This window comes from Carica papaya, chromosome 3 (assembly GCF_054855325.1).
Source record: "Carica papaya isolate Zhongbai chromosome 3, ASM5485532v1, whole genome shotgun sequence".
Taxonomy (NCBI): Eukaryota; Viridiplantae; Streptophyta; class Magnoliopsida; order Brassicales; family Caricaceae; genus Carica; species Carica papaya.
In genome coordinates, this window is record NC_142311.1 from 1,134,580 (window position 1) to 1,148,651 (window position 14,072).

A 14,072-nucleotide genomic window follows, 5' to 3' on the forward strand; every position below is an offset into this window, starting at 1 on the left:
ATATGTTGGCCCCCAGACATTTACTAGTTAATAATGTTGGCTTATATATATATATATATATTAAATAAATAATATGATATACAGCTGTTGGTGCATGCATACTTTTGGATTTATGTTCATAAAGTTATTTAATTTAAAATGTAGGTTTTAAACTCTAATTAAGTCAGACGTTTTTGCTATTATTTCATAAAATTAGAAGTTTATTATTATGAATTTGGGAATATGAGTTGAACTAATTTAATTTTGAATTGAATAAAAATATTGGTAATATTTTCCTTTTTTAAAAGAATTAAAGAAATTTCATTTACGGTTTAAATGAATTACTAATTTCTTCTCTCAAAAAATTATTCGTTGTTTTGCTCTGAACCCATCTGAAAATCTTTGACTCCTCGAACTCGCGCAGAAAAATTCAAAATAAGCAACGGTCATCGCTTCTCCTCCATACTCTCTTCTTTACAAAATGCAGAACACCCTTCACTTCAATTTCAGATTTCTTCTTCCAGACCAAAATTTTCTTTTAAAACCGACTGCAGATTGTCATTGGGTGACCTCATTCGCGGCAAAATCTCCAGTTCTTCGCTCCTCTCTCTCATTTCCACATCAAACCCGTTGCCGAAATGCAATTACGTGTGCAAGAAAGAACAGAACGCGATCTGGGTCTCGACGATCAAGAGAAATTATACTCGAACTGGTTTCGTTTCTCGTCTCCAATTCAAAGATTTTGCCACGGCCGCTCGATCTGGTTCTCAGTGAATTTGGCGGTGGAGACGGAGGTGGATTGGGTTTTCTGAAAGGTTTTGGAGGAGGAGGAGGATTTGATGGGTGGAGAAGAAAAAGGAAGAAGAGAATGTTGGGGATTTGGGTTTCTTTTGGGCTTTGCATCTTGTGCTTCGTGTTGGGGATGGAGTTAAGTGGTCGGTCGCTGGGGGTGTTGGGTTTGTGCTTGATTGGGGCAAATTTCATCAAGGGGTGGAAATTAGGGTTTAAAGATTGGGTCTTTGGGTTTTGTTGTTTTGGTGCTGTGGTGAGCCTGGGATTTAAAAGAGAGCATTTGATGAAGCGGGTTGAGAACAGTAGGGTTTGCTCGGCTATTGTGAACACTGTGAAGGGAAGCAAAAGAAAAGGTAGAAGAAGATTCTACTGAGAGAGATTTTTAACAAAGAACTCCATTATTTTTTTGTTCTTTTTTTTCTCTGTTTTTCTTTCTTCGGCCTCTTGGATTTCTCTTCAATTATGTAGGATCCAGATTAAGCAAGACATGATGTTTCACTCTCCATGGAGGTTCCTTGAGATAGCTATGTAAATAAAGGCTATTTTGCAGTGAGCCCAAGTTGGATTTAGGAAGCTATTAATGGAGCTGTGAATCCCATTATTTCCTTCTCAAGCTCTCCATTGTTGTTCTTATTTTCAAGATTTTCATTGACAGAAACCGAATCAGTTCGATGCTTTGTTAACAGCAGAAAAAGAACATGAAGAAATATTATGATACCGTTCTCTCTCATTTCAAAGAGTACACTGGACTACGATCCCTGTGTTGTCAAGTAGCAATTTCAATCCACATATCATGTAAAATTATAAAACAAAATAAGAAAAAATATGTAAAATTCATCTTATGATGTTGTGGTAACAAGATTAGTACACATGTTTTTAGTTGTTATATATAATACTACCTATGAAGTGGACTATTTTCTAATTGTTTACAATTGGCTCTATTCCCAATTTGAGTAGCCTATATACACATCCTTATGCATACTTCATCTAGCAAGAAAAAATAAACACCTTTACTTACAAAAAGAGGGCAAAAGTTATTTTTAGAACGTTCTAAGCCATTGTTTTACCATGCAAATAAAGCATCCTTCACACCAATCTTCTCCAAAATGGAAATAAACAGGAAGAATATGATTGGCACTTCAAACATGAACCAGGTGCAAAAATTATCTTTTGCGTTCGATGGAACAAGCTCGTAAAAGGCAATCACTATGATTACAAATAGTCATTATGATTCAAACAGAAACATTTAATGGCCAAATCTTACTCTGATGATAGTAATGCACATAGAGTAGCTACAGGGGTAGCCCTTGTTCCCACAAAATGAGCAAAGAATCTGACAAGAGACCAACATTCCTAAGTTTTGAGGAACTGAGATTGATCATGAAGCTTCAACAATTAACAAGTAGAGAAAGCAGAAATGCAATAATGTAAACAAGGATTTCAAATAGATTATTATGATAATAGTTTGAAACTTCCAACAAAAGAGTTCTGACTGGACCAAGTTTTACAACAAACACAACAGAAAACATTTATTTGAGAGCACTTTTCGCTATTCTAGAAGCTATACCACAACCCTATCAAGGCAACCATGTCTATACCCAATTTTTACAGTGACCAATTAGCAAGCATTTATCTCTTGACAAAGCAAAGATCAGTAGGACTTGTACCAGTGCGTCACGCCTCAACATCTTTCTCTTTAACCAGTAGGAGTTGACTTTTCTAAATATCAGCTTTTCCTAGTATCTATGGAAAATAAGCGGACTTCAAAATCATAAGAGAGAGCAGATAGTGCACAGTATTCTTGAATTTGGGTCGTTTTTTCATTGTTAATGTAGAAAAGCCTATAGTTATGTTTAAGACCTTATTAGTTAGTCAACTCCAAATGTCCAAGAGAAAGCAGATGGCACACAACTAGAATAGAAGCCCCTAGTGACCTTCATTTGACAACAAGTATAAAGCTTGCTAATTAAGTTGGACACTATGCCAACCTTTTCTTCACTACACCTTCAAGAATCCCAGTTCCGAAATGACCCTTGAATTCTTGATTGTTGACAGGACCAGGTAGCTGAATCGTAACGGTGAAGTGACCTGGTGGGCATAAATTTTGAGACAGCATCCTGAAGACTTGGGAGTGCTTGCAGACTGTTTTCTCCCCAGTTGTTGTTATTCCCTTGATAAATACTGTCCCATCAGGGTCAATAGTAAAGCTGAAATCCTCTACATACACAAAGTGGATTGACACATTAAGCACAACAGGAAGTTAATAATATAATGGAGCAGATAAAATAAAATGATTCGGGTTTTATTTCCATGGCATATCTAACTTGAACTTTATAGCAGTTAGCCTGCTTGTTGCTTTGCAACCTCAATTCTGCACCATAGCAAAAGAACTAGCTATGCATTATAGGTGCTTCATTTTAAAGCAAACACCAACAAGCAAACCTCTAGACTACATAAACTCTTATAAGTCTTTTCCCTGCATCAGCGTTATCTAAGGTACAGAAAACAAAAAGATGGTAAGATTTTTTTTTTCCAGCAGAGTAGAAGCACCTGGCATAATTTAAAGAGAAATACTGCTGGCAAGAAGGAACCACGAACAAAGTAATTTGTCAAACGTTAACATCAAGAAAACTTACTTTCATCAGTTGATACTCCAGGGAGGTTAACTCGAAAATAGTACGAATCCTCATTTTCTCCAATGTTCACTGCTCCAACTGATGGTCCAATCATCCCTGTAGCTGCACTACCAGTCAGCACAACTCCAGTTTGTGTTTGAGCTGCAAGATTTTCCACCTCCTCTTGAGGTGCGTTGGAAGGCAGAAATATCACAGTTGGCCCGCTTCCATCTGCAGCATCATCCTCCGCTTGGGTAGGCAAGGACGAAGAAGAAGGATTTCCAGGTGGGGAAGGTGGTCCAATGTATGGCATGCTGTTAAGAGGTGTCACAGCAAGAGGACGTTGCTGCGGATTTAAATTCTCTCTCTCGCTAGGATTGTTTCTGCCAAAAGACCTGAAAACCATAATCATTGAAGGCATATGAGATTAAATTTGACACTTAACTGCGGTACAAGGGGAATAGCTTAAATTAAACATAGTGCTTATCAAGAGAGAATTTCAGAGTTCCGATATCAGAATAATATGTTCATACATGTATGCACACAGGAAATTTCAAGATACGGAAAACAAATTTGGAAAATAATAAATAAAAAATGGTCTCCATTTGACATGAAAGTATTTCCAAAGTGAAGTTATAAATTCATATACATATACGTAAGAACATTGATGATAGCTGAGAATAAAACAATATTCAGGAAATGAAAGTAAAGCATGAGGTGAATTTAAAATAATAAAAAACAGATTCTAGTGTTCTTTAGAACCTACTTTTGTTTATATTTAAGCATCACATCTCACATATGACCGTGTATACAAAAATGTTAAAACATATGCAGTTAAGAAATGAAAATTGGAAAATGTTTTCATTTAAAAAATGTAGCCCAAGTTTTTTCCTAGCCCCACAAAATCAAAGCATTAATCTTTTCCCAAGTAACATACTATTTAAGTTGTTTCCCCCTCTTCTTCAGTTTTAACAACCTTTACAAAAAATTCATTCATGTACATCAGAAAGGAAATCCATCTTCTTCAAATTCATCCATCGGACATCTTTGAAGTTTCTCTTCCAAATTTAAGTCACCCAAAATCAGAGAATAAAGCTAACACTCTTATAAGTAGAACAACATACATGGTATGCAGTGACGTCAAATATTTAACATGCGTGATAGCATTCTGATTCCATAATTGATAAGTTGAATTAGAAGAAAAAGAAAAATGAAATCCCTGTATCCTTTGTGAAAAAGGAAGAAAGATATCAAAGGAGAGGAATGCAGCATATCCAGTTGTAAAAAACAAAAGAGAAACAAGAAAGATATTATCGGCATAATATTTACATAGATCATGGGAGGAAGTAGCTCCAAACCACATGAAAAATCTTAGGAAAACAGTTCTTGAAAAAATTGATAACAATTACATTGCATTCTGTATCTTCTCCATGATCCTTAAGGCTGTTGTGTACCGTTCTCTTTTTTATGCTTTTGCTACCTTTCGTTTGATTGCAATTCACAACAGATCTATTTATAATCATGCACTACTTCATCAAATTAAAGACAAACAAATGTCACATTTGTTTCCAACAATTCAAAAATCAGGACATATCTGTTTGGTGTTCAAAAAGTACTGCTTGCACTCCACATGCAAGCACAGCTTACCCACCACATGCTTGAGAAATTTACAAAACCATGTAGTTCAATTAGCCTCTAAAGCAATTCACTAGACATGTCAAAAAATTAACTGAATCTCAGCAGATCCGAACACACACTCACCTCCAATGATCATTCTAGATCTCCAACCTCCACCATAACTATTAAATGAATAAGAAGACAGAAATAAAGATAATAGAAGGAAAAAAGCCTACCGTTCACCAATCATTTGAAAATGAATAAATCTAACATGCAAACAAAAGGAAAGGCACTTGCCAGACCCACGACTCTACCACCAAAATTAATGTCCAAACTAAAGGACTAGACAAGGTAAAATGACAACCAGATTTTTGTAAATCCAAAATATAAAAACCTTAAATAATCACACAAGAGATTCAGAAAGTTGAGTGGATCACCTATGAAAAATTCCTACTCGATTTTATTTGAATTGAGAAAGGTGAGACCAGAAGTGCTGAGTGCGAGGGAGAGGGAGATAGTGTCGAGAAAAGCTAAAACAATGGCTAGCAGTAAATTTTGTGAAAGATGAGAAGAGAATGTAGAGGAAGTTGGGTGAAAGAGATGAAGTGAATGGCGGCGGAAGCAAAAACCTAATGGGAAGCGAGCAAAACCTAAAGCCATATTATATATGCAACAAAAGCGTAGTTTAGTAAATCAAGAAACAAACAAGGGTAAAACTGTATATACATATGAGGGCAGAAACATCGAAAACTCCGCCTCGCCACGAACTCGGGGCAAAAAATTTTGCCCCAAATCCACCCTGGTCTCTGTTTCTCTTTTAAGAAAAGCTCTAATTTGAGAACATTTATTGCATTATTAAAGCAAGGATAGGCTTTCCAACAAAGCTGTCCCAGTTGTGATGCATGCATGCATGCATTCACAAGGAACATCGCTAGCTCTTATTTGATATCGGAAATTTATACATATTTAGCATGTAAGATCCACATTTGGGGGATCATAGCTCTGAATACACATTTGAGTTTGTCTGACTACTGAACAAGCAAGCATACAAACACCCGAATGTACATGAGTTCGCGACAGAGAGATATGTGTATGTGTGAAAGAAAGCTCCTACATTCAACACCTACTTAAAACCAATTAGTTTCACTATTTTCCTGAAACTGCAGTATACGTAAGTGATAGATGTGTTTATAAATGATATAACTGCATTCTCCAAAAAAAAAAAGTCATTTTCCAATCAGATCCAAATATATAGTGCATTCTAAAAGTTTAACACTCCCGTAATCTCCACCGATAAGCTATCAAAGTTCTCCTAATTACTGTCAGACCTACCAACTGAGACAAACATGCTATAACAATTGACCTTGTGGTCAGACCCTCTCTCTACATGCTTTGCATTATCTAATAACTAGAGCCTTGTTAAAATTATCTATTAACTCTGAACTCTAGTTCCCAACCCTAAGAGCAATATTGATCACTATATGCCTCTTGTAGCATGTGCATGAAACTTTCTACAAAAAGTAAATCTTATAATTCTAAACCCCATTATCCATTTTCTATGAATATCTCACCTTCCCATTTTGCTTCTGGCTCTTAATTTTGAAAGTTCAAATGCCCGGTTTCAGGCATCCATTCTGAATCCAACTTATTCTCTTCAGACCTGAAATTTCTTCATCAATCCAGTAAATATGAACGAAAACTCTAAACAATGTATTTTGGCCATTTAACCTTAAAAACAGCAGGAAACATGTGTTGGTTAGCAGTGCAGGTTATTCATATTCTCTTCCATTCAATTTTGTATGCATAATGGCCTTCAGGTCATCATAGTCTTCTCAACTACAATTGACTTTGGAACCTGCTTTCCACTTTCGACAATAAGATTATGTTAGAAAAGTTGGTTGGAACTTTTGTTTCTAGAAAACCGATTCCAAACCAGAATCTTATTTATTTAGTTTACAGACAAGTTTTCTTCTCATTCTCTTTCTTCTAAGATAGAATCTTCCTACAGAATGTTAATGTTTTATGACAATCTAGAAAGGCTAGTCCAGCCAGAAAACAAAAAGTTAGAATTGAAACACCGCTGATCATTAATCCTATATTAGGTCAAATTAGTTGTTGGCTAACGTCAAATTGTGGTAACGGTTCAAAGTCAATCCAGGCATGTTCTTTATCACGTACCGTACGTATCTATCTTTTAAGTCCTTTTTCGTGTATAAATGAACTACAATTTTTCATATCTTACCAACTTCATACCTTGTTGCTTCGAAAAGATTTCCTCTCCGCATTTTCAAGCAAAATTTTAACTCATCTTGCTCTTCCTGTTTCTACCTAATCTGTTATTTATTAAATCAAACTAACCACAAAATTCCCAACCATAAGGTTCACAAGTAGAAACATTTCGAGCCCCATATTGTTTTATTTAAAATATCAGGTTCATCCTTCGATGAAGGACGCCAAGGTTATGAACTTCATAAGAGAAGCACCCTAAACAGCTCCAAGTTGCACTGCTTGACAGTCAACTAGTTTGATAATTGTTTCAATAGTTGCTCTCAAATTTGAAAGTTGAGGCATCATGTAAGTTCATCATTTTAGTCATGACTGCCATCTTCATAACCAAGCGGAAACATGTTCCTTAAGCAAGCTGATTCTAGCAAATGTTAGATACCCCCATACATCTCAAAAGATGTACTTAAACCCTAAGCAAAACCGCACGAAATTCAATTAACAATCAAGATATATCCACAGATGAGTACTTTTCTAGTTGCATGTCGATAAGCAACCGTCTGATCCACCTAAAATATCACATTTCCAGAATCACTTTGATTTTCTTTTCATTTTTAGTCCTACAAACATCACTAACAAAATCAAATTTTACCATAAACCCTAAACAAAATTCCTCCTTTTTTCTCGTCCGATCCTTACATTTGACACCCCGAGTGTTTCTGTCCGTAACAATACACAGAAAACAAACAGAAACTTAAACTAGAAATCAATCTAACAACACAAAGGTTCACAAAATGCGAAGAAAATCCGACATGAATGAGATAGAACAAACCACACAATGAGTTGCAACATCTGATATGACACTCGTCATATCGCCACTCAAAATTCAATTTAAACTCTCGCGAGGAAGAAAAAAAGCATCAAGGAAAGCGAAGAATCATGCACAAAGTATGTTCATGAGTTGATTCTACCTCATCGGAGACGCCATGCGAGAATCGCTAGAGGAGGAGAAAGAAACGTACTGAAACTGACGAGTTGTTTGCTAGTTGTGAATGAAACCAGTGGCTGCTTGGCGGTTTAAAAGAGAGTGTGCAGTGATCTGGTGCGGAAGCGACACCGTATTTTATTTTGAATTATGCCACGTGGCAGAAGTTGAAGGAGTTAACGTTCTTGTGTAGATGTTTATCTCAGTTAAGCATTATTTTTAATATTTAATTTATTACTTTGATTTTAAATTTTATATTCTTTATTCTAAATTAATAAATATTTATCCTTAATGAGCAATAAATAAATGTTAAGACTATTTTAAGAATAAAACTTTTGTAATTATAAATTTATATATAAATGTTAAAATATCACAATAATTTTTATTAAAATTAATACTTTAATTAGTATTAGAAATTCCAAATTAGATTGTTGAGCATTATGTTATAGGTAATAAAATATTTTGTTTTTATATTTTATTTTCATTATGACTTAACTTTAGTCTTCAACATACACCCATTAGTAGTTATCTACACATCTTTTATTGTTTCAAGTGAAAAATTCAACAAGCTAAAATTCAAATTTTATATTTCCTAACATATATGAAATATAATATATGGTTTTTTTTTTGTAGATATCACATCAATATATATATATATATACACAACGTAAGATTATTATATAGTGGGGGCATACATATTTATTTTAAATTTATTTTAAACCTAAATCTATTTAGCCCAAGGTCAAATCAAGGAGAGCCCAGAAAAATCAAACACAGCCCAAAAGAAACCAAAATCTGGGCCCAGCCCTTTTCTTGGGATCAACCGGCGTCGTTTAGCCGCCCTCTGCCTAAGGACCAAACGGCGTCGTTTAACGCTTTCTGCCTAGCACCAAACAGCGCCGTTTCTTGTCTTCTCCAGCCCTTCAATCGACCAAGAATGAGAAGGGCGCGGGCGTTAGGAAGGAGGCAGGGCTTCTGCTTGTCCAAGAACGCGAAGAAGAGAAACGTACAGAGATGCAGTGAGGTAGTGGAAAGAGAAAATGAGAATCAGAGAGAAGAGAGGCAAGCATCTGGGCTGTCATCTGCTTCTTTCTTTGTGTGTCACCTGCAACGAGAAAAGTAGAGGTTAGTGACCGGCTACCGCTCAAGCCGAGAGAGGAAAAGGCGAAAAGAGAAATTAAAAATATAGTGTTTTCGCTTTTGGTGAGGTAACTACGTCCGAGAAAAAAGGGTCAACAATGGGGTTCCTGGAGTGAAGATTCCAAGGATGCATGGCGGCGAGAGTACCGGTTTGAAAGGGACTGATCAGAGGAGCACTGTAGGGTTCACAGTTCCAAGCAATTTTAGACACGGAGAAGAGAAGGAGACACGGTGAAGAAGGGGAGAAAAAGAGGGTGATTTTGATACAAAAAGAGAGAAGGAAGAAAGAGGAAGAGAAAAGGAAAAAAGGAAGGAAGAGAGCCATCAAGCTGAAGGTGCCAGGGGATTTTCTAATCTGGACCCCTTTGATAATTTCTGAAAACCTAACAGTTGTAATGTCAGTGTGTGCTTAATGAAAATTGTGAAGGTATAATTTAGTAGATATGATACGCAGAAGAAGTTGAATCTATTGAAATGTTATACTTGGGAATGAATTTTTTATGAAGGCATGATGTAATCTATATGATGTGCAGTGGGAGTTGACTCTGTTTTATGAAATGTTATGCTGTCATGGAAACTGGAGAATGGACGAATGACTCTACAGAATTGAAACTGTTTGAGTTTGAATTCATTGTTGCTTAATTTTTGTTTGAGCATTTGGAATAATGAGATTTAATTTGGTTGAGTTTGTGAATTGAAGCATGTTTCTGTCAAGTGATGAAGAAAGTCGAAACCTTGAGTTTGGTAGTTTAATAAGAATATCCTTGAGTTGAAACCTTGAAGCATGTTCACTCCACTCTTTTGAGTTGTCTTGCTTTGCCTAAAGGAATCATTTGTTTTCTTTCTCTAAATCTGGTTGGAAGCAGTAAACTAATTTTAATGCCACATCTTGGCATCTCGAAATGTGTTATCAAAATACTTTTGGGCTACTTAAATGGATTAATGGTACTTCCTTTTCATTTTTACATTCTTAAATTTATATTCTTTGCAAATTTCGTTTTTGCGGAGCTTTATTCTCTTGTCACGGTTGTGACATATATGACGATAATGTTCATATACATTGGAGCCAGGGGAGGTGGGAGCCATGACTACCGACCGCCACCCCGTGCCCCCTTGGCTCTGCCAATGGTTGGTGCTCTGTCAGGATGTGGCATAAAGCTTTTTGAAAATGACTACGATGTTAGGGGCTATTTCCTTTAGAGGGAGGAAGTAGATTGGTGTTTTCTGTGTTTGAGTAGAATTGACAGTAATTGTTATAATGTTACTTCTTGCATTATCATAAACTGCCAACAGAATATCTTTTTTAGAGTAATGTGTTTTGCATCAACTATGGGAAAGAAAGTTGTCTGATTTCTTGTTTCTAAATTTTGCTTATGAAGTATGTTGTAAGTAGATAGAATGACCTTCTTTTTATCAATTGTTATGGATTTTGTTGTAAAAGGCTTAAACTCATGACTTTAATTATAACCACTAATCTTCTGAGGATTTTAAGTTTCTAGCAAAGGACGATAACAAGAATTACAATCCTCATATATTTGTTTCATCAACTCAAGCAATCATTTAATGATTTTGATTTTTTTTTCCTGGTCCAATTAATTTGGTCTTCTGCATGACACTTAAGAGACTAGTGCTTGCTATGAAGTTGTTAACTTGAGTTTTCTATAACCGTATCCTGTTTCTGTTTGCATATCTAATATAGCATAGTAGATGGAAATAGTATTTAGCTGTTTTTCATAATTTAAATGATACTCAATTCAAAGAGTCAATAAGAGAAAGATGAAATTAGGTGCTCAGTGTTTTAATTGTTTAATTTTGCAGTTGTGATATTCTTAGTTTGTATATAAAATGGATTTACCATGTGGAACTAAGCCATATATCCAAACAATTATCAATATGTTATTGTTAATGTATAGGCACCATTTTCCCTCTAAATTTGTGTCTATCTCTTTTTTAATAATCTGTTTTTTCGTTCTGCAGACTCCAACTCATTTCATGTATAGCTGCTATGAATAAACTATCTCGAACTACAAATTCTTTTGCTGCTGTTGGATCAGGGTCAATCAATTCACTGAGACCAGGTAGTGAAGATACCATAAATGATGATCAGTTTTTCCTCTTGTACTTCATCATCGGTACGTACTTTGGACCTGATCTGAAAGGGGAGAGGCAGCCAAAGTCAGTTTTACAGAGAAAAGATGAGGGCCTTTCACCTTATACTTCCGACCAACTAGCTAATTCACACATGAAGACTGAGGAGCTGAAACAGGTGTACTATTATGTACTTAGAAAGGCAGATCAACATATAAGCTCAAAATTGCTCTATTTGTTTGTTAGGGGAAAGCTTTCAGCCCTTGGATGTGGCCACACTGCTAGTTATCCTGAGTTTCCTGATCTCTTCCCTCTGGAATTGCATCCACAAACATGGCATGATGATCACAATGCAGTTATTGATAGCATTGTCTTTATTAATAACCCAGATTTTTCTTACATGAAGTTAAAGGATTTTCAAAGGTTTAGGAGGCTAACTGGGCTAGATGATTTTCTTTTGGACAAAGACTCTGGACAGTTAAATGTTTCTGAGGATAGTGATAGATACAATACGAGGATACAGGTGGTTGAATACAATAAGGGCTCTTCCCCTCTTGGATCTTCTCCTCATTCTCGAAGAAAAAGAAATGTGTCTGAATCAGAGGATCAAAATATACATGCACCTGCCTGCAGCAGTATGTATAGTCATGATGCTCCTTCTGTACCCCCAAAAGATGAGAACAACTCTGCTGAGCGATGTAGTTCAGCTATGATATTTCTTCCTTCTCACCCAACTAAACAAGAATTGGCTGATGTTATAGCTGCCACCAAAAATGGATTTGCATTGACTGGGAGTGCAGCCATGGGTCAAGTTGGCCCTGTTGTCGGAAAAGTGGACATCGGTGAATGTGAAGACTCTTACCTGTTTCGTGTGTCTCTTCCTGGAGTGAAAAGAGATGAAAGTAAGTTCTATTTTAGAGCCTGCAGCCTGCTTTTTATTTATTTAATTTTGTTTCACATGGTAGCTCTTTCTTTGATATACTGAATGCATAAAACTTTTCTCGAGTTCCTTTTAAATCTTTCCGCTTTAGTATTTCAATGATCTTGAAAAAGATATTTTTTCCAAAAAGAATAATCTGATGTACTTCTTTAAGTGTTTGCATTAAAATCATCTGATTCTCTTCTGCATTTGTGAACGTTAAACAGAAAAAATGCTTTATCTCATTTCCCTCTTTTCCCCTTCCTGGGGCTAAGGCAGTATTAACACACAGACTATGTTTGGGACAAATTTAGAAATTATGTAAAAATCATTTGTAGATCTACACTTAATTCAACTAAAAGAGAATGTAAATTCTGGTAGTGGATAATAAAAAATATGCAATTTCACATTAAATTCTATATGAAATCAATCTTTATGAGCTTAGGAGAACTTTCCCTACTCTATTTAAAGCTTAGTGCTGGTGTGCAAATAAAATTTTAATCTGAGTTTCTTCCAAATATACCCTTAGTAATATCACACTTCGATATCATTTGCTAAGGTAAGAATACTTTTTCATTCTTCTCTCAGATTACTTGTCATCAATTGACAGAATATATGTCTATTGATTTGTGAGTGCAGGGGATTTCAGTTGTGAAATTCAGAGTGATGGGAAGGTGTTGATAAGGGGAGTGACCGTAGCAACTGGTGAGAAAAGAGTGTGCATGTATTCCCAAGTGTTTGAAATGCAATCACAGAACCTTTGCCCACCAGGACACTTCTCCATATCGTTTCAGCTTCCTGGTCCAGTTGATCCTCAACTTTTTACTGGTGATTTTGGCATCGATGGGATCTTTGAGGGAATAGTAATGAAAAAGAAAAAATAACAATCCAAAATCAGGCTTTTGCCTTGTTAGTAAAACCTCTGTAGTCTCAAGGATGAGCTTATGTATGTATATTTCTCCTATTGAAATGGTTAGTTTGCTTTCAGAATGGCAAAAAACTCAATTCTTTTCTCACTGAGATCTCCTGAAGTGATGAACTATCTAGCTGCGTCCGGTGTATTTTGATAGCAAAGCTGTCTGTTTAGAGATATTTTGTTTCTCTGCAAGACTGCAACATCACTATGTTAACTGCAAAGAAAGCAACCCTAACGAGAAGGTCATCAACCCTAGTGAGGGATTTTTTTGGTGGGTTTTTGTATGGGTCATTAATGGTTGAGACTTATAAATTCATGAAACCTATTTTTTTTTAAAAAAAATATATGTATATGGTTAGATAATATATTTATGTTTGTTTTATAAATTTTTCATAAATAATTAATATTTGGTAAAAAAAAATTATTTAATTCCATATACGAGTGGCTTGGTTTAGTTTATACCAGATAAGACTTGTAATTTATGAAGCCCTCTTGAGATTTTCAAGAAAAGTAGAACACTTGCTTTAGCTTCATGTATTTTATGTTGCTTTTCATATAAATAATGAAAATTTAGTCAAATTTATAAGTAGAAAAGATAACAAAATAATTAAATAAGTATATATATAAAAATTTATAGTAAAAATCTATATATATTCTTCAAAAAAGAGATTAAATAATTTAAACCATTTAAAACTTAAAATACACAAACAGAGACCAAATATCCTCACGTCAAAAGAAGAATGACCCTGCTATATTTCCTGGTTCATCGTTGACTTCCATCCATATATCTATACATAC

General features: G+C 35.4%; 3 protein-coding genes across 3 annotated transcripts; 2 read left to right on the plus strand and 1 right to left on the minus strand.

Moving 5' to 3' along the window:
- Positions 1-320: 320 nt before the first annotated feature.
- On the plus strand, positions 321-1,384 carry LOC110815447 (uncharacterized). The gene has a single exon (XM_022043249.2). It carries the CDS (start codon positions 461-463, stop codon positions 1,142-1,144), a length of 684 nt encoding a protein of 227 aa, XP_021898941.1. The 5' UTR covers positions 321-460; the 3' UTR covers positions 1,145-1,384.
- Positions 1,385-2,199: 815 nt separating this feature from the next.
- On the minus strand, positions 2,200-8,336 carry LOC110815372 (HSP20-like chaperones superfamily protein). Its single transcript, XM_022043153.2, has 3 exons — positions 8,198-8,336; positions 3,408-3,781; positions 2,200-2,988 (listed from the first exon to the last, which is right to left on the minus strand). Exons 1-3 carry the CDS (start codon positions 8,212-8,214, stop codon positions 2,750-2,752), a joined length of 630 nt encoding a protein of 209 aa, XP_021898845.1. The 5' UTR covers positions 8,215-8,336; the 3' UTR covers positions 2,200-2,749.
- Positions 8,337-9,114: 778 nt separating this feature from the next.
- Positions 9,115-13,459, plus strand: LOC110815481 (increased DNA methylation 2). The gene is made up of 3 exons (XM_022043301.2): positions 9,115-9,778; positions 11,329-12,341; positions 12,998-13,459. The coding sequence occupies exons 2-3, from the start codon at positions 11,357-11,359 to the stop codon at positions 13,240-13,242; spliced, it is 1,230 nt and encodes a 409-aa protein (XP_021898993.1). The 5' UTR covers positions 9,115-9,778; positions 11,329-11,356; the 3' UTR covers positions 13,243-13,459.
- The last annotated feature ends 613 nt before the right edge of the window (positions 13,460-14,072 follow it).